This window comes from Elephantulus edwardii, unplaced genomic scaffold (assembly GCF_000299155.1).
Source record: "Elephantulus edwardii isolate Elephantulus edwardi_28Jun2011 unplaced genomic scaffold, EleEdw1.0 scaffold00026, whole genome shotgun sequence".
NCBI lineage: Eukaryota > Metazoa > Chordata > Mammalia > Macroscelidea > Macroscelididae > Elephantulus > Elephantulus edwardii.
Window position 1 is genome coordinate 5,112,689 of NW_006399776.1, and position 23,529 is coordinate 5,136,217.

Consider the following 23,529-nt stretch of genomic DNA (forward strand, 5'->3'; position numbering starts at 1 on the left):
CGGGGGGGGGATGGGCGGGGAGAAGGGTGCAACAATGAATGAATGGAATTCCAAAATCTCTGTAGATGTTCATTGAAATGAAAAATAAATAAATAAATTAAAAAAAATTCAGACAGGATTTAGAATAGATCATGGCACAAGGGATATCTCTGCTGATGAGAGATAAATTTTAACTGAAAACAAGGCATACCATAAGGATATAGATTTGTGTTTTATTGACTATGCAAAGGTTTTGACTGTGTGGATCATAATAAATTATCGCTGATACTGAGAAAAAAATTTTTTAAAAAAATTTTCTAAACACCCCCCCCCCCCCGTGAAACAATGCACTTGAGCTTGGTGGAGAACTTGAGGTTGGCACAGGATAGGGCAAAGTTTCGATTTGTTATTCATAGTGTCACCATGAGTCATAGTTGACTGGATTTTAATGGCTTCTGGGACCAGTTAGCTGGTTGCCCTGTCTTTGTCTGTCCCCTGTGGTCAGTTTGTCTCTACTGGAATGCAGACCGACCTTCTGAGGAGTAAAGTAGTGTTCTGCTGCCAAAAATCCCTTCACGGAGAAGCATTAAAATCACTAGGTGTAGCAGACACCTCTCATATCTTATATACCAAGTACTCTTTCCTTGTTAATTTAGAAAAGATCTGCAGGAAAGTACTGTCATATTAGGAAAGAGACGGTTGTCAGATATCCCTTACTTAGTGGGTAATCCATGCCTAGAGGTAAGGAGTTGCACTGTCAACCCAAAGGTACTCACTCTGAATACTCTAGATGCTCTGCTGCATAAAGATGGGCAATCTCCTCTCATGCAATTTACTGCCTCTGAAAATCCACTGTGGGGTCAGTCATGGGTCAGTTCCGACTCAACACTAATTAACAACAACCTGAGCTGCTCTCAGGCCTACCTAGGATCACAGAGAACACGGTTAGGCTCTACACCCTGTAGGTTTCAAACAGCCATGTTGGGTTATCGTTGAAACCAAGCTCTGCTTAATTTTTTAATGAAAGTCTTCAACTTCTCTGGCCACTGTGAACTAACTGGTTTCCCTGGTTTAACACCCCTCACTCCCAAAGCATTCATCATCCAGGCTCCAGACATCTTCCTAAAATACAATCACATGGGATCACACCCCTAGTAAACCACTTTTGTTGATTTATCACCACTACTTATATAATAAAGCCCATCTGGCATGTGTACATAGGGGCTCTGAGATCAGGCCCCACCTACTTTCCCTGTCTAATTTCCTTCTCCTGCACCTTACTACACACCCTGGGAGGAATGCCCGTCTCCCTGCTTGACTTTCTTCCAGGTCGAGCTAGCACATCTGCTGCTATTACGCCCTGCCCCACACAGCTACCCTTCAACTCTGTGGTTATCCTCCACCTCTCACAACAGGGTCTCCACACCAAGGAGACAAGGTCATTCTCTCACTCTTGCAATTACCTGTAAAATTATTATGACTTTAGATCAGTTTTGTTTTGTTTTGTTTTATTCATTCATTCATTTTGTTATGTCTTTAGAAATTGAAACTAAGCAGGAAGACCCCAGTGGGTGTGAGAAAGCTGGGAAGGAAAGAGCTGATGAGTGCACTTGCTTCACTGGTAAAAAAAGACTAAATCTGCCAAGTAGACGAGAGAGGAGGGAAGATGCTGACAAAAGCCTCCCAGCCAAGCCCACTGTAGCAGTCGCCTCGCAGCAAGTGCTGGAGGCTCAGTAAATCCCCGATATTCTTACGGGAATTCTTAAAACACATGGAAATTGTCCAGAATGAAGGCTGCATAGTGGAGTGGATTGGGGAGGGGAGAGAATGTATAATAATGAAATTTTCTTTTACTTTACAAAATGAAGGCTGCATAGGGGAGTGGATTTGGGGGGAGGGATTGTATAACAGTGAAATTTTCTTTTACTGGGGGGGGGGAGGTTGGGCAGGGAGAAAAGTGCAACAACGAATTAATGGAAATCTAAAGTCTCTGTAAACTTTCAGTATCAGTACCAGGGTTGGAAAGAGAGAATAGAAAATTAATCAACAGACAACAATCATCAAGATGGGTGAACAGGAAAAAAATATATATAGAATGGAGGGATGATCCAATATTGTGTGTAATGTAACTGATGTTATGGAGCAAACTATGCAAGAAAGATTGACCGGGGTGGGGGGGGGACCTAACAAAAAACAGTATGTTTTGTAAACTTTTATGCAATCACAATTAGAAAACTTAAATTAAAAATAAAATGTAATGAGATATTGAACTTGGACAATTTCCTGCCAGAGTCCTGCCTTGCAGACTGTGTCTGGCCCAGGCCATTATATTTGCAGTCTCTTCGGATGTATATGAAAGTTTAGCAATGAATAAAAATTATCAAAGAAAGAGGGGGGAAAGACTCATAGCTGAACTTCCAGTAAGTTTTCTGAGGCTATAAATCACACTGGAGAAGACTGCCCAGCTTTCTCCTCAGAGCCACTGGATTTGAGGCAAAGAAGCCATCATTTAGCTCAACAGCACAACTCCCTAGGGACTAGGCGACCCCTGTAGATCAACTGATATTCCTATGTAATATTCGAGGGCTTTTCAATAAGAATCAAATAGCTTCATGATCTTCAAACTGAAATCCTTTAAGTCTTTCTTCTAGGCACAACTGAGAATTAACACCTGCTGAGAACCATTTTCTTCTCAGGTTGACTGCCATATTGTTTGGGATACTTTTGCACCACTTTAACTTTGTATGTATTCTGCTGTGTACATTTCCACCAAAATTGAAAGAGAAAAATCTTTGGTGTTAATGTCTTGAAGTTATTTTTTTAGCTCTCTCAATGATTCTATGACTCTCCCAATGAATATCTATTTCTTTAAAAAAAAAATAAATACTATTCTGCTTTTAAAAAATTAATTTTTAAAAAAGGAAAACAATGAACATTTAATGAACTAAAAAAAACCCCACCAAACACATGGAAATGGTCCCCTTTAAACACTTTGTATTCTCTGTATTTACGTCATTTTTATTTTCTTCTTATTGAACAGATTTCCTTTTGTGAAAGGCTATTTTTCTCCTCAGAGGCTTCAAAGGAAGAGAATTTCAAAAGAAATTTTAAAAATTCTTTAGACTCAGTAATTCCTCTGCTAGGGAATTTAAACAACTAAAGCACTCACATCCATGCACGAACTGTTCCAGCCACTCTTCCCTTTTCTCTGAGCATGTCAGGCACCCTGTCACGCTAGAGTGTTTGTTCAGGCTAGACCCCACCTGACAGGCTCCCCTGAAGATGTGTGCACAGCTACCTCCTTCCCCGTCTTTCAAGTCTGTGTCTCAATGCAGCCCATACTGATCATCTTATTTAAACTTGCAATCAGCTTCCACTCTCACAATCTAGATTCTGCTTTACTACTGCACTTGATTGTGCTCATGCAAAACCTGTACTTGGACCAGGAAGCAGTCATCAGAACAGAGCAAGGAAATACTGCATGGTTTAAATCAGCAAAGGAGTTAGTCAGGAATGTGGCCTGTCTGCCTATCTTTTCAATCTATATGCAGAACAGATCATTCGGGAGGCTGGACTTTATGAGAAGGAATGTGGCATCAGGATTAGAGGAAAATTCATCAACAACTTATGCTATGCAAATGATACAACCTTGCTCACCAAAATTGAGAAGGACCTGAAGTGTCTGCTGCAGAAGGTGAAGGACTGTAGTCTTCAATATGGACTGAAGCTTAACATTAGGATGACAAAGATTCTTACCACTGGGCAAATTGGCAGCACCATGATATAAGACAAGATTGAGGTTGTTAACAATTTCAGATTGCTCTGATACACAATCAATACTCTTGGCACCAGCAGTTGAAAAATCAAAAGAATAACTGATCTGGGAAAAATGCTGTCAGGAATCTCTCCTAAATGCTAAAGAGCAATGACGTCAGTCTGAAGAATAAGGTGAGCCTGCTTCAGGCCATGGTCTTTGCAATTACATGTTATGCATTAGAAAGATGGACAATGACTAGAGCTGATTGAAGAAAAAAATTGATGCCTTTGAGTTGTGGTGCTGGAAAAGAGTTGAACATATTATGGACTGCCAATAGAATAAGCAGGTCTGTTCTGGAGAGGGTAAAGCCAGGCTGCTCCTTGGAAGCAAGGGTTTTGAAGCTGTCTCACATACATTGGGCATGTGGTCAAGAGGGACCAGTCCCTGGAGAAGGACGTCAGGCTTGGAAGAAAGGAAGAGCACAGGAAAGGAAGATAACAGATGAGAGAGACTGACACAGTAACTGGGATAATGGGGGTAGGTGTGTTGGAGACAGTGAGACTGACTCAGGATAGGGCAGGATTCAAAGCTTTGATTGTATCCAGGATAATAAAGTAAAAACTCAATATGCAGTACTATCAAAGCAAGATGGGAGACGGCAGGATAAATTCACATCACTGTATGTTGTACAGGCCTTTATTCTTGGTTAAACTCCTTAAGTTTGACCTGTTGTTTTTACATGCCGTTGAGTCATCTGCGACTCATAGCGACCCTATGTACAACAGTTGTGAACCCTGCTCTATCTTCAACCAATTTCACCGTCTCAAACACACCTGCCTTTACTACCCCAGTCACTGAGTCACTCCATCTCATCTAGGGTCTTCCTCTCTTGTCCTGTCCTCCACCCTTCCAAGCATGATGTAGTTCTCCAAGGACTGGTCCCTCTTGGCAACATGCCTAAAGTATGTGAGACAGAATTTTTGCCTTCAAAAAGTAGTTTGGTTTCATCCTCTCCAGAAATTGCTCTGGGGAAAGCTGCTGTCAGGGACCACTCTAAAGAGCTAAAGAGCAACGATGTCAGTCTGAAGACTAAGGTACACCTGATTCAGACTATGGTCTTTGTAATTACTTGCTGTGCATCAGGGAGATGGACAATGACTAAGGCTGACAGAAGAATAATTAATGCTTTTGAGTTGTGGTCCTGGAGAGGGTGAAACCAGGCTGCTCCTTGGAGGCAAGTATTTTGAAGCTCTATCTTACGTACTTTGGACATGTGGCCAGGAGGGATGAGTCCTTGGAGGACATCATGCTTGGAAGGGTGGAGGGATAGCACAGGAGAGGAAGACACAAGATGAGATGGATTGAAACAGTAACTGGGGTAACAGGGATAGGTGTGTCGGAGACAGTAAGACTGGCTCAGGATAGAGCAGAATTCAGGGCTATTGTACATAGGGTCACTATGAGTCTCAGGTGACTGGATGGCATATAACAACTACAACAATACATGATAAGGGTTTAATGCCCATAATATGTAAACAATTCCAACAGCAAAAACAGGTCAATTTGAAAATGGGTAAGTCTTGAATAGACAAGAAATAGAAATGGCCAAAGAAGCACATGAAAAGGTGTCCAACATCTCCCTTGTGTGACATGGAGTCAATCCTATAGGACAGATAAGAACTGTCAAATCAGGTTCTCTGTCGTAATCTTAATGGGAAAGAGCCTGGGTGGCTAACAGGCTAACTAAAAAATTTGCAGTTTGAACCCACCAGTCACTTTGTGGGACAACGCTATGGTGGTCTCTTTCCATAATGATTTACAGCTTTGGAAACTCTGTGGGACAGTTCTGCTCTGTCCTACAGCATTACTAAGAGTCAGAATCAATTCTATGGATGTGGGTTAATCTTTATTAAGAGCAAATCACCAGTTTTGGTTTGTTTTTTTTTCTCGGGCTTGCCTGCAGGTTCAAACCACTGACCTTTGAGTCAGCAGCCTAGTGTATATGTACTGCAACATCAGATCTCCTTCATGAGTCATTGCTGTTGTTCAATTCAAAACTAAGCTCAGTGGTAAGAAACTGCTGCAATCCTGTAGGCTTGCAGTTTGAATCCACCAAATGTTTCGCTGGAGAAGGTGGGGCAATCACCTCCTGTGCCAGTCAGCTCCAATTCGATGGCACACAAAGAAAAAAAAAACACAAAAACTCTACTCATTGCCATGGAGTTCAGAAGTGACACTGATCCTCTGTTGGGTTTCCAAGGCTGTAAATCAAATGGGAGGTGATCATCCATCTTTTCCCCAAGGTGCTGCTGGTCGATTTGAGCTGCCCAAGAGGTGTGGCCTTTGACAGAGCAGGGCAACTCCTTATGGACAACACCACCAACGTTCATCCTGTTGTCAAGTCAGCTCTGACTAAAGTGGCCCTGTGTACAGCCGATAAAACATTGTCTGATCCTGCGTCATCCTTACAATCGTAACTCTGGCTACAGAACTGGTTGAGCATGAAGTAGAAACTCCCTATGTGTACCCTCATGTTGTGTTTGTACAAGGTTTTCATAGGCTAATGATTTCAAAAGAGGAAGGCCAAGCCTGCTTCCCAGTCTTTCACAATGTGGAAACTCCACTGAAATGTCCAGCATGGGCGACCTGGATGTTATGTCAGATAGTGGCCTTGCTTCCAGCATCACAGCAACATGCAAACCACCACAGTATGACAGACAGATTGGCTGGTGGTCACGAGTCGTTGTGTAGTGTCAGAAGTGACTCACAGGTGACCCTCCAGAGTGTTTTTGGAAGCAGTAAATCGCACTGGAAGAGACTGTTCTCTTTTTTCTAGAGAGCAGCTGCTTGATTTGAACCACATACCTCTGGGTTGGCAGCCAACCCCTTACCACTACGCCATGAGTCATTAGGGAAAATGCAAATCTAAACCACAGTGAGATATACCATCACCACTCCCTCCCCACTAGGATGGATAGTATTAAAAAAAACATGCACTAACAAGTATGGGAAGAAGGTAGAGAAATTGAAATCTTTGAGCATTGCTGATGGGCATGTAAAATGGTGTTGTTGCCTCTGTGGAAACCAGGTGGGTAGTTTCTCAAAAAGTTAAACAGAATTACCATATGACTCAGCAGTTCCATTCCTGTTGTTGTTAGTGCCAGCCAGTCAAAGCTTACCCATCGTAATCCTACACTATGTACAAGAGAACGAACCCTGCCTGATTTGCATCATCCTCAAAAACTACAGTCATTTTGTCAATCTATGAAAGTCGTCTTTTTACTGACCTGCTTTTCCTAAGTATACAATACACCCAAGAAATTTGAAAATTGGAACTCAGATAATTTTAACCAGTGCTCACTGCAGCATTATTCCTAATAGCCAAAAGGTGGAACCAACACAAGTTCCTACTAATAACTGAGTGACTTATCAGAACATGGTATGTTCATATACTATTTTCTGCCAAAAAGAGACAAGAAATTCCGATCCATGCTACCACATTGGTTAACCTTGAAGACATGGAAGTCATCACATATACATAAGGACAAATATCTAGAATAGGCAAAAGCAGAGATCAGAGTTATAGTGGTTACTAGGGGAGGGGCTGCACTGGGGAAATCTGCTGTCAGGCATTCTCCAAAATGCTAAAGACTAATGATGTCTTTAAAGACTAAAATGTGCCTGATTCAAGGCATGGTCTTTTCAATTGCTTTTTATGCCTATTTAAAAAGTTGGGCAATGAATAAGGATAACAGAATAAGAGTTGACGCCTTTAAATTGTTATGCTGAAGATGACTACTGCCAAAAGAACAAACAGGTGTGTCTTGGAGGAAGTGTACCCAGGCTGCATCTTAGAGGCAAGGATGGTGAAACTTCATCTCACACAATTTGGACATGTTTTCAGGAGCAACCAGTCCTTAGAATAAGACATTACACACAAAAAGAGAGAAAGGCCTTCAACAAGCTAGGCTGAGAATGACTGTCTGTCACAAGCGGCTCGAGCGTATCAGAGATGGTGAGGATGGTGATGTGTAATGCAAGGTTCAGATCTGTTGTTTATTGGGTCACAGGGAGTCCTGGTTGACTCAATGGTACCTAATAACCAACCACAGCAGGAAAGGAGTTAAGAAGCTCTGATGGGACAGTGAGCTACCTACTGTGCTGCTAACAGAAAGGTCTTCAGTTCTAATCCAACACTCTCTCCACAAAAGAAAAAGGGGGGAGGGGGAAGAAAAGAGCAACAATGAATGAATGGAAATCCAAAGTTCTCTGTAAATTTTCATTGAATAATTAAAAAAAGATTAAAAAAATATTTACAGTCTTAGAAACCCAGTGGAGGCTCACAATGAGATGGAACAGATTCATCAGCAGAGGGTTTGGTTTTTCCTTTTATGGTGAGTAGGTAAGGATCACTGGTGACAAAATTATGTGTTACATTGCTGAAATCCACCAGAACCTTTGTAAAGATGTGCAGTCTTCTCCCCTAAAGATTTATAGCCTTGGAAAACAGATTCTTCATGAGTTGGAATCAGTCCAAGGCAGTAGGTTGGGTTGGGTGTTTGGATTAGGGAAGAGGAAAGGAGTCATGAGTTACTGCAGTTGTTGTTAAGTACTATCCAGTCTGAATGACCCATTGCTGACACCATAGCAGTTTTCAGAGGCAGTAAGTCCCATGAGAGGAGACTGTCCATTTTTTCTCCTGCGAAGCAAATGGTAGATTCGAACTACAACCTCTGCATTGGCAGGACAATTCCTTACCACTGTTGTTGTTGTTATGTGCCGTCGAGTCGTTTGCGACTCATAGTCCTTACCACTAAGCTACCAAATTCTGTTTTGAGATTTTTATAAAACTTGATAATGAATGGTGATGACAGCAGAACATGGTCTCATTAAGGTCACTGGATTGTACAATTAAAAATTAAAGCGGCAAATTTTTTGCTATCTTTCATTACAATATTTTTTAAAAAATACTTCACGACAGAAAAGGTCAAGAAAGTCAACAATCTGGTCAAGATTTTAATTCAGAGTTGATTGTGAGAAATCGGGCATTACCAGGGTCAAAACTGGAGCTACTGTTAATCTGTGAATAAAGGACCCCAAGAACAGTGAGTTTCTGTTAAGTGGTGGGAAAAATTTGGAAACGGACAGTGAGTGGTGAGGATGACAAATAATGTCACTGAACTGTACATGTCATTCAGAAACAAAAATATCTGCGAAGTTTTTTGGGGGTTCACACACACACACACACACACAGTACCTTTCGAAACCACGAGGGTGTGAATACTTGAGCAGAGATGAGGACCGTTCAAGAAGTAGAGGAGGCCTCTAGAGGAGGACTAGTAGAGTCCTCCAACCACTCCAGGTGATTAAAATGTCACGTGATTAATTGCACGAGGTTAGGAGCTCCCTGAGACCAGGAACTGGGCCATTGACACTTGGGGTTTGAGGTCCGACTCCTCACCCAAAGCTGAGCGCCTGACCCCAAACTCGCTTTCCTGCGTGCCCAAGGCCCCTCCCATGGCCTGAGCCTGCTCCGCGGTCGATGCGAGGACGCCAAGGACTCCTGCAGAGCCGACTCACCCCTTGCTGCGTCCGGGAATTCTCGTAACTCCCTGCAGACCGCGTCCAATGCCGCCTCCGCCATGACTATGGCCCTGTCGCATCCAAGGCCTCGTTCTCGGCGCCGCCCCTGGGCCCTCCCAGAGTCCCCGGTGCTCCTCCCCGAGCCCTCGGCCCCGCCCCTTCCCCCTCCCCGAGGCCGTCAGACCCACCCCCCGCTCCTCCCCGAGTCCTCGGTCCCGCCCACCAATACCACTCCGAGCTCCTGGCTCCGCCTCTTGACCAAGATCTGGTTACTGAATCCGCAGTGCAGGAGTGGAAAGTACTTTGCTTACCCAACTTGGACATTCCAAAGTTAATAAATGATTGTATTTATTGATGAATTCATACATCAATACAAACGGACACGTTAAAAATAGCCCCAGCTCCATCCGAGCTAGGGGGAAGAGGAAAGCGCCGAGGCTTTGACAATGTATAAAAGTTATAAATAAGGGATTTTTCAAAACTGGGCGGGGCAAATCTGTAAGGGGCGCAGTTGCCAGTGGCCTCAGACATGCAGAAGAGGATGGGACGCGGCCTGATACCCCCCCCCCTTTGTGAGGAACAAGCTGGCTGAAATCAGGCAAAACCTGGCCTAGCGGGCAGACCAGAGCCTCATCTGGGGTGGGATGTAGCTGGTGTTTAGGGTGTGGGGGTACATACAGCCCAAGGGGCTTTCTAACCCTTGCAGGGGCAGCTGCAGCCCTGCCGGGGCCCACCTTCAGCTTTGAAAGTTCTCCAGGTCCAGATTTCCTTGCAGGTTGGCCATGCAGGAGGGTAGAAAAAGTGGGGTGAGGCAGGTTTTGATCTGTTGAAGTACACTAAAGCTAATGCAGGAGAGCTGGGTGTCTTTAGCAACTCCTTGTCCTAAAGAGAAAACGTTTGGAGTTGCTAAACTAAAGGGTTGGTGGTTTGAATAGATCAGCCTCTCCACAGGAGAAAGATAGGCAGTCTCCTCCCATAAAGATTACAGCCTTGGAAACCAGATGGAGGAACACTAAGTCAGAATAGATTTAACAGCATTGGGTAGTGTGTAGAATAGCCAGCAAGGAGCCCTGGCAGGGTAGGTTAAGTGCTGGGTTGCTAGGATGATGAAGCAGTTTCCAACCATTCAGATTTACAGCCTCTGAAACTCAGTGAAGGGTGGCCATGAGTTGGTCACCATGAATCTGCATCAACTCAACAGCAGGAGGCTTGGTTTTGGATCCAGCCAACAGGACCCAGCAATGTATTCAATCTGGTGCATGGTTTTGTGATCTGAAGCTGTGTCCTGACTTTAGAGATAGGTGGATACAACAGGGGCCAGAGACACATATTCTTCACCCAACTCCTTCAAGAAATGCTGCACTACTTGGTCCTACTCTACCTACCTCATGCCCATCCCCTTGTAAATGCTAACATCTGCCTCTTCTAACACTAATCTATCCTCTCACCTCTGCCACTTACCTATCCCACCTACCACCTTCTCAATGTGTCTCTTGGCCCCTGAAGCAATCCCATGTGCCTCCTTCCTCTTCAACTCTACTATCTGGAGCATCCATAGGTGCTAATACTGCTTTTGGGGAGGTTCCTTCTATCCTGACCAGAGAGACTCCATGGGCCATCTGATATTAGCTAGATTGAAAACACCAAAAATCCAGAATTTGGGCTTAGTGTATCCCATCTATTTATCTTTGTAAAGTTGGAGTGGGATTTGAGAGGAAACCAGGCACACAGATGTCAGTTAGCAAGGAACATGAAACTGTGTGTATCTATGTATAAAAGAGAGAAAGAATTTCATCTTGCAGCCAAGGTCCTTAGAAGGTGGGCTGGTGCCCTGTAAACCACAAAGAAAGTTCACACACAGGCTTCCAACTGAGAATCTCAGGATGCTGGGAGCAGATGGCTCCCTGACACTGGCAGCCTGGTGGAGACTAGGGTTGGAGAGAAGGAAAGGCCAAGGGCCTAAGGAAAAGTGGCCAGGGCTTCACATTTGCCCAGCAGAGGGCTTGCTGTCCTGCAGCAATGTTCCACAGCTGGTTCCTCAAGCTCTGGCCAAAGGGGAAGAGAGGCACAGGAATAGAGACAATGCTGGGGTCCCTTGGGAGTGTGGAATGTGGGCGCTCAGGCCCTAATACCAACTAAGGCCTCCAAAAGCCAGTGAATGCCTTGGAGAACCAGAGGGCCTATCTAAACTACAAAGAATAGGGGGAAAACATTTCCCTGCTCTGGTAGCCAGGGGAATGCAGCTGGTTTGGGAGCGAAAGTAGAGGTAGAGGTGAAGCTCTCTCTGTTAGCTGAAGGGCATGGAATTACCTCTAACCTCAGAATACCCTGTTGTATGCTCCCACCCAGGGAGCTGATCCCTGCAGTAATTTCAAATGGCTTCTAAGAAGAGATGGCCAGCCTTCCCCAGTCTGCCCAGATGGGGAAGGCTGTCCTCCTACTCCCCACAGCACCAAGATGACAAAGACCTAAGACCTACACCTGCCATGAGCCACTGGAGGGGCTGTACAGGCAGGAGTTCCAAGAAGGGAGGCAACAGTCAGGAAAATAAATTAATAAATACAAGGACTACAAGAGGAGCAGACAGAAAAACTGCTCCTCCTCTGAGTACTGATCCCTGATATCCACTCCAATCATCTCCGCAGATTTTGGTAAGTGGAGTAGGGGCTACAGTTTAAAGTCAGGTGAACAATCACTTGGGAGAAGTTTCTGGAGTTCAGAGCCTGCGTTCCATGCGCCGCTCCACAGCTCGAAGCAGCAGCTCTGAATATTGTTCTAGCAGGGCCTGTGTCTGCTCAGCTCCCACAGCTCCGGGACTTCCACCTGGGCTAGACGGCACTGCCCCAGCCAGGGTCTCTAGTTCTTGTCGCACTGAGGAGAAGGTGTCTCTGAGGAGCTGAGTGATGCGGCTTTGCTCTGCTGATGGCGTCTTACAGCTGACGACCTGTAAGAGGACTCCAGGAGGTTAGCCATAGGAGAGGGGATTGCCAATAGATACATGAAAGTGAGGGGCCTCTAGCCTGCCCCAGTACAGACTACATGCTGAGTAGGGTGACTGGGAAGTCCACATCCCAATTACAGCAAAAAAAAAAAACCAAAACCACCTCTGCCTCAAAGAATATGGATTAGACACAGAATTTCAGGGATACATAATCTGTCTTTATCATATCAGCAATTACTTATAAAACATGCTTTTTAAGGCTTGGCCTCTATTGAACTACTGTTATCTAGGATTGGCAAAGAAAAGTTTGAAAATGAAAAGGGGTGCTATCAATAACTACACTACAATATCAGACAAAAATTATGACTGTCCTGAGGAAATTAGGGCAATAATAGCTCTATATTGAATCCTAATATCTAAATTTCTAGCTCTTTGCCAAAAATGGCTTAAATAGCCTCTCCTGGCCTACTCTACTCAGGATGGTCCGAATTGTCCCACCATTCTAAGTAGCCACCCTAGAATTGGGGCTATCTCTAATATCCAGCACTACTGACAGGCTCAGCTTCCCAGGGGTCGGGTCCCTGCACTCACCGAGCGGTACAGCCGCATGGCCTGCCGCATGTTGCCCTGGAGCTCTGCCACAAGTTGTTCGCACTGCTCCAGGCTCATCGCTGGTGCTAGGAGGGACAGACAGAGCTCAATGATGACCAGCAAGCTGCCCTTTGGAGTCTCCCCACCCAGGGGCTATTCTGAGCAGAAGAGACCTATAACCCAGCACTGTATCCTCTCCACTTGCCTTCAGTCCCTTTTTCCGGCTCTTGTCCCTCCCAACACACACCTCAACAACAAACAGAAAACAAAGTCCAGGGAAGATCACCCCCAAAGTACAGGAAGTACTGAAGGGCTAGGCACAGGGAAAGCATGGACATTGGCAGAAGCGTCTCACCGTCAAGGGTGTGACATATGGCCCAACACAGGAGTAGACAGGACTGAATACACCAGAGGCTGGACACACAGAAATGGAATGGAGCCCAGAGAATAGCCGGAGAGAGAATGGGACAGGACATGAGAGCTGGGGAGACATGCACACCTGAGTCCTGGCTCAGGGCTGGCCCTGGCCTGGTGCATTCCATGGGGCTGGGAGTCTTCTCAAGGGATGGGGGCTGCAAGCTCTGAGGGCCTTGAAGGAGGCTGCTGACCGGCAGTTGTGGGGCACAGGGGTTGGTGGGCCCAGCTTGAGCTGAGCACTCTGTCCTAGGCTTGGGGATAACACCCTCCCCCAAACACACCCGCCTATCAGGTGCATTGTGAGCCTTTCCCAGGCCTGCTGGGGAGCCAGGCTGTTCTGCCTCACCAGGGGCCCGGCCCCTGGTTAGAGGTGAGAATGTGGCCAGGGTAGGGCGGTCAGGCAGTGGTTTGGGGATGTCCAGGACCAAGTGAGCCCGGTTAGGCAGAGCCAGCTTGCTGAGTGGTGAGACTCGGATGGGAGCAGGAGCTTGTGGTTCATTTGTAAGACCCAGGTTCTCCCCAACAGAGATGCTGCGGGATAGCTTGACCATGGAATTGGTGGTGGGGTTCTGGTGGGAACGGTGTCCACACAGATGGCCATCAGCCTGAACCAAGGAGCCCGAGCCCTTTTGGGTCTTGATCTCCTGGGAATTCATTGGGCCTGGAGGAGAGGCCTCATCTGTGTGGAGACAAAATATACACATGTCAGGTGCTGAGGAAGGCATCCTAGGTACTAGATTCAGGCCCTGGGAGCTGCTACTTCTCTACACATACCCACCAAGGGACACCTATGGACAAGCACAGTGACCTTTCAGGGCCATATTAGACCTTCCTTCCCTCCTTTTTTGAGTGCTGCTCAAGAAATTCCATATTCCTGCATCCTGGAACCAAACCATCGAACTCCTTACCTTGTGGAACTAGGCTGTGCACAGACTGGGATTTCTGGAGTCCGCCTAAGGGTCCAGCTGTAGCTGTTCTCTTGGGGGACCACCCACTGTCTGGGTTCAGACGGCGTCGTGGCAGCAGCACAGGGGCTGCCTGTTGGGGCCCAGCTTTGCTGGAGGAAGACTCTGCCTCTGGGGGAGCTCCAGGGGGATTGGCAGCATTGCTTCCCAGATGCTCACCAGATACCTGGGGCACCTGGGCAGGTCTCAACCTCAGAGCCAGGCTGGATGATGAGGAGAGTTCCCTACAGGGTAAAATACAGAAGGCACAGATGAAACTCAGTGCTCTACCATGCCAAGATGGTGAGATGCTCTCATACCACCAGAAAGGTGCTTAAGAGAGAGTTGAGCACAAAAGGAGATAAGGCTGGTGCCAAGCCAATGGTCCCAAACACCAGGGGTACAAAATTCTCTTGAGCACAGAGGACAGACACCCTGGAGTGAAGAAGACTGCACTTTGCCCCAGGGGCAGGACTAGCCCTGTTGTAAGTACTGGGTAGAAAGGAGAGCCAGAGGGCCATGGCAGAAGTCTCTGTACCTGAGTGGAGGGGTCTGCACTTGCAACAAGAATCGTGAGGAGATGCTTCGAGATTCCGTCCTCTCTGGTACCCGGACTGGGCCCCCTGACAGGGTGAAAGAAATCATGAATTAAGACACAGACTAAACTCTTGCCCCAAGTTCTACCTCCCCTAGAAGAAATCCTAGAGTTTGACCCTGCCCTTGGACCCTCTTGTTCAGCTAGGTAAGAAGGGGAGAAGGGCAGATTACAGTGGCCAAATCATGGCCCCTAGACCACACCTGGTGCTGCCCCATTGGCCAGAGTCTCAAAGTGTTGTTTTAGAAACTGCTCCTGGTCTGGGGTACGGGGGCTGCCTTCTTGCAGTCCATAGGGGACAGTGCCACCTTCATCTTCCTCCTCTTCCTCATCACCCTCGGCTGGCTCTTCAAGGTCTGAGGAGATGCCATCCACACTTAGAGGTTCCGTGCTCTCAGAGTCTGGACGTGGGGGGGGGGGGAGACACGCATCACACTGCGCTGCACCCATCTGTTGCCAGAGCCTACTCCCCAGCTTCAGTCCCCTGGCCTGTGTGGTCTTGGTCCCTGCCTCTGAGCTTGGCCTCACCTTCATTGGGGTGTTCAGGGCTGGAAAGGCGGCTGCTGCTGTAATCCACAGAGCAAGCACTGTCAGGGCTGTGCTTCTCTGAGGTCCTGTTGCCTGAGTACACTCTTCCCAGGGTCCCACGGGCTGAGGCTTGCACCTGGAACTCACTGTGAGCAAGGCCAGGCAGCATAAGAGAGAAGATCTAGTTAGCAAAGGTGAGCGGTAGCCCCACTGAACTCCTGCCTTCTTTGTCCTCTGCTTGTGAGTGGGATTAGAGATGAAGCAATGCTGAGGTTGTAGGCAAGCCCCAAGTACCCAGGTCCAACCCTCCCTGCACAGAGACACTTAGAGGGGAAGGGAAGTTAGGATGCATGGCCTCATGAGGTTGGCCAGAGCAGGACCCTTGCCTGGTATCCAGGGTGGGGCTGTCACTTGGCTCTGGGTAGACAATATCATCTTCGATGGGAGCAGACTCCAGATCTTGGGCAAAGACCCCTTCTTCTTGGGACAACAATCGGATAACGTGGGGACAGGAACAGGGATGGGAAACCTGAGGCCAAGGGGGCTTTTCATTCTGGGAACACACAAAGGGGCATTATTGGAATTGCTGATGTGAAAAAGGGGGTGTGAAGAAGAGGCAGAGATGGGCAAGGATTTGGTGTGCACCAATTCTGATGGGAAGCCAAATACTAAACACTCCAATCAGACTGTCCTCCACTGGTATTCTTAAACTTTTGGCAGAATTATATTAGTAAGTACCCTATGCTTCCAATCTCCATCCACCACTTAACACCAAGACTTTCATGTAGCCTACCCCTGGGCAAAGGCCACCTTTCCCTCTTCAGTCTAATTCCCTTCCCTGCACGATAGCTATACCCTACAGCCTGGTCAACCCATCCTGACTACAACTTAAGTTATTACTGTGCCACAGGAGCAGAGCAAGGAGAGCTAGACTAGACTCAGGCCTCGGCTACTGGCAAAGGACTGCTTGGAGATTTTTAAGGAGCTGGTAGAAAATTCACTCACCTGTTTAGCACATGCAACCTCAAGAGTCTGTTGACCATACTTCCTGGGACCAGATGGGTCTGTGGCCATTGAGTCCTGATGGGGGCCCTGAGAGCTTGGAGCTAGCGTCTCCAGCTGCCGCAGGTCCAGCATGGACCGGACACTCAGCTCTGCACCTGGTTGAGCCCACCGTCCCCTTCTTCTGGGTTCTTGGGTAGATGAAGAAGCCGGATCCAGGAACTCTGTCTCTTGAGCCTGATGTAGGGCAGAGGAATGTGGGAAGAGTAACAATAACAACCACACTATAATAGTACTATCAAGCACCCACGTAACTTTCTATATGCTAAACACCATTCTAAGCCCTTTACATGTATTAGCTCATTTAGTTCTCACAAAACTTTTTATTCCTATTCTCAGAGAGGAGGAAATTTAAACACGGAAAGCTCAAAAACTTTCTCAAGTCCCAAACCCGAAGCAGCCCTCAGGTTACAATGTAGGTAGTTTTAGAGTTCACGCTCTTCATTTCCTTTTAATCCTCAGAAGAGGAATGTCTACTCCTAGTCTTAACCTGGTATCATGGACAGTTCTGAACTAGGAGTCTCTAAAAATTTCCTGATGAGGACAGCCTCAACAGAGCCCCTCAAAGTCCTTTCACAGCACCAAGACCAAACCAACATCCTAGATTTAAGGCCCCTGTCTTGGTCAGAATGCACTGAAGACACCTGCCCACCACTGGCCCCCAAACCTGCTGCTGACAACAGGAGATACTTGTGTTTGAAATCCCAACATCAGAGAATCAGGGAGCAGGCTGCCTTGGAGCTTGCTCGAGGTATGCTTTTGGGACCCAGAAGAAATCCCTCAGTTTATTGGCCCTCTTCTATTTTTTTCCTCAATGAGCTTTTCTAAAAGTTCAGAGCTGAGATCGTCAGAACTACAGTTTCTCTAGAGTTCTGCTCTTAGGACCTTTGGTTCTCCTGAATTTAATAGTTCGACTCTGACATCTCACTACTACTTCCAATCTCAACCTGTTCTTTGGCTTCCCAGGTAAGTGACTGAACAAGTGGTGCAATAGACTAATCTTCATGCTTCATGTTATCTAGTCCATCAGAAAGAAATACCTGAGTTTCCTTCACCCCTAAGTAGGACCAATCCAGTTGCTTTAACACCCTCAACAAGCCTTTCCTTGGCCTTAACCATGGTGACTCACCCGACTCATCTCCCAGTGGGACAGGCTTCGGGGCAGGGCTGAACTGGGAACCGAGGCTGGACAGAAACAGACAGTCAGAGGGTGCATCTCCTGCCTGCCTACCCACTCCCAGAGCCCTGGGCTCACATCAGCCTATGTAAACACAATTATGCTCATTTTCTCAGCTCACACTGCTCACTCACATCCCATGGTCCCAGAAGGGCTAAGTCAAGTTATTCACACCAATTGGCTGTCTGGTTTCATACCAGATTTCCACAGACCTTGTTCTTTCTTGATATTCTTGGTAAGGATGGGCAGAGCTGGAAGTTCTTCTTCTGTTCCCTCATCTTCTCCGTCCTTGTCACTGTCTGATGAAAGAGCTTGTCCGGCAGAGAGCACTGAGGGACCCTCATGCCTAAATCCAAGACAAGGAAAGTCGTGGGCAGAGGAGGTACAGTGGACTTCGTGTGAGAAACAAGGTCTGGGGAGACAAAGTCACTGAATTACAAGTCCAGAGCGTGAAGGAGAGTCGGAAAGGTCACAGGGAGCAATGTGGACTCTCATCCACCACTTGCCAATATTCTGTTCTTACTGGTTGTGTCCAGAAGTCTTCTGGGGAGAGGATACTGGTCCTTGTTGCTTGCTCCCTCGCTGACGCTGGCGTAGCTCAGCCAGGCGCTGTCTCATGCTGATGGTCATCTCTGAGCTCAAACGCCACACGAATATACAGCTGGAGCAGAGCCACAGAAGTGGATCAGGGAGGGCAAGGTAGCCCTCTAGGTATGGCAACATTATCAGTTCCCCTCCTCTTGGACTAACAGAGAGAACAAGGCAAACGCCTACTGCCACATCAAGTCCAGTCAAGAAATATCTCAGTTCAATTCCAATTCCTAGAGATATCCCTGACACAGAGCCCTGAGATGCTACTTCCCAGAGAGCACCAACACAGAGCCCTGAGGAGAGAGGAAAAGGGGCAAGGTGGTTTGTGGCAGAGGTAGAAACTGTCACCTAGGAAATCTGATTTCTGCTCACCTGTCCCCAGACACAGAGATGAGATGCTTACAGTCATTACTAAATTTCATGCCAGTGACAATCTCTGTAAAGAACCAAGAATAAAGCCAATAAGCCAACCTGTTTCCAACCAAGTTTCCATCCCAGCAGTAGGAGTGGGGTTGGTTAGGAGAGTGACCATGCAGCTCTGCTAGGTCTCAAGAAACTAAGGGAAAGTCTAGTAAAGTTTCAGTGTTAGAGTACTGAGGCTACACTCACCTGAGTGGCCAAACATGGTGGCCACACACTCGCCTGAGGAGAAGTCAAAAATGGAGAGATTTTTGTCAGAGCAGCTGGTGGCAATGTAGATCCCTGAGGGGTCTGTCTGCACCTTAGAAGAGAATCACACAGCTGGAAGCACCAGATCCTCTCCACCCCACATGCTTCTATTCCTCAGGCCCCTAGCCTAATTCTCATCCTCCTGGGCTCTTACTTTGATTAGGGTGCCATCTTCACCCTGTGACCCTTTAAAGAGTTTCTTCTGCTTCCCACTGCTGATGTTAAAAATCCTGTAAGGAAAAGGTAAAGAGCAGGAAAAAAATAAACACAAACAACCAAAACCCAAAACCAAAACACTCAGCAGCAAAAACTTGGCATTCACTCCCAGCCTATTCTCTATGGGAATGTCCCCCTAACACCAAAGGGCCCAGCATCTCCTGGGTGAGGCAAAATGCTCAATCTGTAGGTGTGGGATGATACAAAGACCTACAGAAGAAAATAGATGCGAGACTTAGATGCTTAGAGCTGACCCTCCCCTCAAGGCCATGAGGAAATGTCAAAACGATGCCTACCGAATATTTCGGTCCTGGCAACCAATGGCTGTGTACTTCCAACTGGGTTCAACATCCATGTCATACAGGGTGGTCTTCCGTACCACGTGGTGTGTCCTTGTAAACTGTACTCCATCTCCAGACTACAGGGGTGGAACACACAGGCAAACTCCATGCTCAGATGTCTCAGCAGGCCTAGAAAGCCCTGCTGTCACCTCCCCACCGCCAGCCCCATCCAGGGAAGCCAAGTGCTCTCACCTTCTGTGCAGTACGGAAATAGATGCTCTTGTCTGCTCCACAGCTGATCATACGGACTTGCCCATCACTTGCTATGGAGGAGGGGAGCCAAGTTGTATCCACTGCTTTCACCCCAGGGCAACCTTGCCTTTGTCACATCCCTCCCACTTTCCCCACCCAAGTGACTCTACAAAACAGGAATCAACGGAATAAGGACACTTCCCTCTCAACTGAGGCTTTCCTTTCTCCCCCCACCCTCAGTCTGACCTGATAGGCTCAGTGTTATCCCCTGTGCTAAGGGTGTACATTCTACCTACTTCCCCATCCAGGTCAGGTCTCCAAGCTGCTGCCTGAGACTACATCCCCATGACTGGCAGATCCTTCTCTTGGAGTTAGGAGGAAGGTGGCACTGATGGTTGGGGTCATAGGTAGCTGGAAGTCTCAATCACTCTGTCCTACCTGCAAACTTGACAGCAGTGATGGAGGATGAGTGTTCGTCCAGTGTCTGCTGCAGGCTATACTCCCGCCCAGCATCCAGAACATGGATCAGCCGGTCCCTGCTTGCTGATGCTAGAAGCTTCATACCTAGGATTGGAAGAATTCTATTCGTTCATGAGGGTCCAGAGTCGGACCCTGTGTGGGCTCAACAAGGAGCACCAGATGAACTGATTCCCACAGCCCTAAGCAGGAACCATGGAGCCCAAAGTGAACTATGGGGCACAACAGAGCTGAGGTTCAGTTTTCTCACAAGTGTTCAAAGACACCAAAGGTTGACCAAATTTTCTGATGACCCAAAGGACTATGATCCATACATTCAAGAGCCAGGGTAAATATTGGCGCTGGCAGAACTGGAAGAACTCTGTGCTACTCTAGGCCAGGTGCCATGCATCCTCCTGACCTGTGTCTGGCTTTGAGTACTCCAGGCACAGAATTTCCGATTCATGGGCTTCCACTTTCAGCATTTCACTCAGGGACTGCAGCTCATGCACCCTGTAGAGTGAGGAAGGACAGAAGAAATTGTAACCAGGCAGCAAGAGTAGAGGTCAAGCCCTTCCTTGGATACATCTGCTCTGCCAGTTTTTAAACCTTTTACCTTCATGTTAACATCTTTATATGACCCCAACACACAATAATGAGAATCAGGAAATGAACACTGGTACAATAATATTAATTAAATTAAATATTCAAATTTCACCAGTTTTGTCCTAATGCCCTTTGGATCTAGGCTCCTATGAAGAGCTTCTATTGTACTGAGTTGTTATTTCTTCCTTAGTCTACAACTGCTCTTCACTCTTTCCTTTACTGTCATGATCTTGACATTTTTAGGAGTACTGGTAAGTTACTTTGCTGTATGTATCTCAATTTGAGTTTTTCTGGTGTTCCTTCTGATTGGACTGATGAGTTTATATACTTTTGGCAAAAATACCACAGAAACAATGCTCAGTACAAACAATACTCAGTCATTCTCAGTACATCATGGTGTTGACATAGAGAAGTTAACTTTGATAACTTGGCTTATCTGCTTTATTCACAGTGTCTTCACTGTCAAGTTATTATCTTTCCCTGTAAATAAAAAATACCTTGTCTTTAACCATTTTCAGCCAACCTCTCCTAACTCTCTGTCCTTGAGGACATAATTCCCTCAGCATGTACCATGAGGCAGTTGAGTACACACTCCTGGAATGTCATTACCTCAGTGTGCCCATCCGGTCCCCCGAAGCTAGATGCTGTCCATTGGGGCTGATGCACACAGAGCGGATGCCCACACGGGGGTCCATCAGGGACCCATCAGTTTTGTCTCCTACAGGTAGCTCAGTATCCAGCAGGGCCTGGGTGTTCCCATCCACATAGATGATCTTAATGAGGTCCTAATGAGACAGGTCAGGAGAAGAGGTGGATAAGGCAGGGTTGACACAATATGGCTGCCAGGAAATAGGAATGCGAGACCAGGGTGTACCTTTGTTACATGATCTAGTAACAGCTGGAAAATCACAATCTGGAGACCCAATTCCCAAGAACAAGGTGAGAAGGTTTTAGGGTGGAGGGGCTAAGTGTGGAGTAAGGGCTCCAAGGCCTCAGGGCTCACATTGCTGAGGATGTTACGATGCAGGGTGGAGCCATGTATCCCAGAGCTCTCTGTGTTCCATAAGCGGATGGTGTTGTCAGAGGAACAGGTAATAAAGGAACTGGGGGGCAGACAGGCCTGGTTACTGTCTTTCACCTCAGGGTAGACCTGAAGGGGCAGAGGGAACAGAGTCAGACCTCCAAACAGGCAGCAGGTTCTTTGCCTGCCTAAGGTGATGGGAGGAATAGATTAAACAGATAATGCTGGTCAAGCCTTAGCCCAATGCCTATCACATACAGTAAGCAAGCCATATCTCTTAAACATTGTCATTAATAAGGATGAGAAAAAGCACATTAACTAAACACTTACTACACACCAGGTACTCTCCTATGTTTCCCACTTACATGTTCTCATTTAATTCTCAGAACAAGCAGATGAATTAGGTACATTATTTTACAGCTAATAGAAATTAAGGTTTGACAAAGCAAGGCTAAGACTAGAGAGGGGCATACAGAAGACACTGGAGATGTGTAAATACAAACATCCAAGCTGAGCACCCAAGTATATACTGAGACACAATGATATGGCTGGAGAACTAGGGAGGCAGCAGGAACATAACACTACACTTAGGGATACCTCAACTCCATCCTTATAAAGATATTCCAGAAAACATGGCCAATGGTAACCAGCCTGGCCCACATACCTCCACACTCCAGACGCAGGAAGAATGGTACAAAGCTGAGTACACCTTGCCCACTTTCTTGGGGTCCCTCACATCCCAAACATATATGCTATGATCGTTGTATACACAGGACAGCCACTGATTAGTAGGATCAAAGGTCAAGGCAATGGTGTCTGGATACCTGGCATTGGCTGCTGCAGAGAAGAGGCGACTGTGGGAGAGAGGATAAGGCAAAATGCTGAAAAAAGAGCTGATGAAATGAGCACATGAAAGGAACTAAGAGAGGAGTCAACACACAAAGGAAGGAGCAGGGTAGGGTAAGCTCTCTCTAGACCTGAAAAAAAGAAAAAAGCAGCTCCTGACAGCTGTTAGCTGGGAGCTGACGTGGCACTAGCTGGCTATGAGGTCCTGATGAACCTAAGCAATTTAACAGCATAGAAACACCAGATAGGGCCACGACAGGGCAAAATAAAACAAAACAAAACACAACAACCTACATTAAAACCCAAAAGCGCATAATCATGTATAAGCATGGGTGACAGTAAGGTCACTACCAAGCAACAAAAACAAATTTAGACATTACCCTTTCTTATTCTGATTGTTTTACATTTACCAATTACTGATTTAAAAGCCCCCTACCACCTTTAAGTATCAATTAAGATATTCAAGGGTAGACCTTCTTAATTTCCTAATAACACTCAAAGTAGAGTAAAACTTCACTTCCTTGAGCCATTCCTAAAATCACCCAGCATTAAGACCAAATCCTGCAATAAACACTGTCTAATGTGTGCTTTCTCAATCTGTCATGATGTTGCCTATTGGCCCAGTGGTGAGGACATTTGTTTTCTTAATGCTGAGATGCAATCCACAGTGAAGCTGTAGTCTTTGACCTATTGCAGTGAACATTTCAGGTCCTCCTCACTTTCAGCACATAAGGTATCATTCATAATGTTGATGAGTCTTCCTCGATCCTGATGCCACCTTCTTCTTCATAGAGTTCCCCTTCACGAATTATTTGATTAGTATACTGATTGAATAGGTATGGAGAAAGGATACAATCCTGATGCACACCCTTTAGATTTTAAACCACAGTGTTCCCTTGTTCTATACAGACAACGGCATCTTGGTCTAGGTATGTTGTTGTTGTTGTTATGTGCCGTCGAGTCGCTTGCGACTCATAGCGACCCTATGTACAACAGCCCTAAACTCCGCTCTGTCCT

At 46.5% G+C, this 23,529-nt stretch overlaps 2 protein-coding genes across 4 annotated transcripts in view; both read right to left on the minus strand.

The window, feature by feature from the left end:
* JMJD7 (jumonji domain containing 7) overlaps positions 1-9,384 on the minus strand; it is a 19,021-nt gene extending 9,637 nt beyond the window's left edge. The window contains exon 1 of the mRNA XM_006882985.1: positions 9,317-9,384. Coding sequence (XP_006883047.1) covers positions 9,317-9,380 — 64 coding nt within the window. The 5' untranslated portion in view covers positions 9,381-9,384. The remainder of the gene's footprint in view (positions 1-9,316) is intronic.
* Positions 9,385-12,035: 2,651 nt separating this feature from the next.
* MAPKBP1 (mitogen-activated protein kinase binding protein 1) overlaps positions 12,036-23,529 on the minus strand; it is a 66,698-nt gene continuing 55,204 nt past the window's right edge. For 2 of the 3 annotated variants that reach the window (XM_006882987.1, XM_006882986.1), the window contains 22 exons: positions 22,331-22,520; positions 21,649-21,795; positions 21,255-21,430; positions 20,461-20,552; positions 20,022-20,147; positions 19,584-19,654; positions 19,347-19,468; positions 18,989-19,064; positions 18,775-18,886; positions 18,538-18,601; positions 18,098-18,235; positions 17,787-17,920; positions 17,527-17,582; positions 16,341-16,574; positions 15,722-15,888; positions 15,336-15,481; positions 15,011-15,208; positions 14,751-14,835; positions 14,157-14,457; positions 13,351-13,942; positions 12,852-12,937; positions 12,036-12,263 (listed from right to left, as the gene is read on the minus strand). In XM_006882987.1, coding sequence (XP_006883049.1) covers positions 12,036-12,263; positions 12,852-12,937; positions 13,351-13,942; positions 14,157-14,457; positions 14,751-14,835; positions 15,011-15,208; positions 15,336-15,481; positions 15,722-15,888; positions 16,341-16,574; positions 17,527-17,582; positions 17,787-17,920; positions 18,098-18,235; positions 18,538-18,601; positions 18,775-18,886; positions 18,989-19,064; positions 19,347-19,468; positions 19,584-19,654; positions 20,022-20,147; positions 20,461-20,552; positions 21,255-21,430; positions 21,649-21,795; positions 22,331-22,520 — 3,541 coding nt within the window. The remainder of the gene's footprint in view (positions 12,264-12,851; positions 12,938-13,350; positions 13,943-14,156; positions 14,458-14,750; positions 14,836-15,010; positions 15,209-15,335; positions 15,482-15,721; positions 15,889-16,340; positions 16,575-17,526; positions 17,583-17,786; positions 17,921-18,097; positions 18,236-18,537; positions 18,602-18,774; positions 18,887-18,988; positions 19,065-19,346; positions 19,469-19,583; positions 19,655-20,021; positions 20,148-20,460; positions 20,553-21,254; positions 21,431-21,648; positions 21,796-22,330; positions 22,521-23,529) is intronic. The other variant, XM_006882988.1, reaches the window with a different exon arrangement.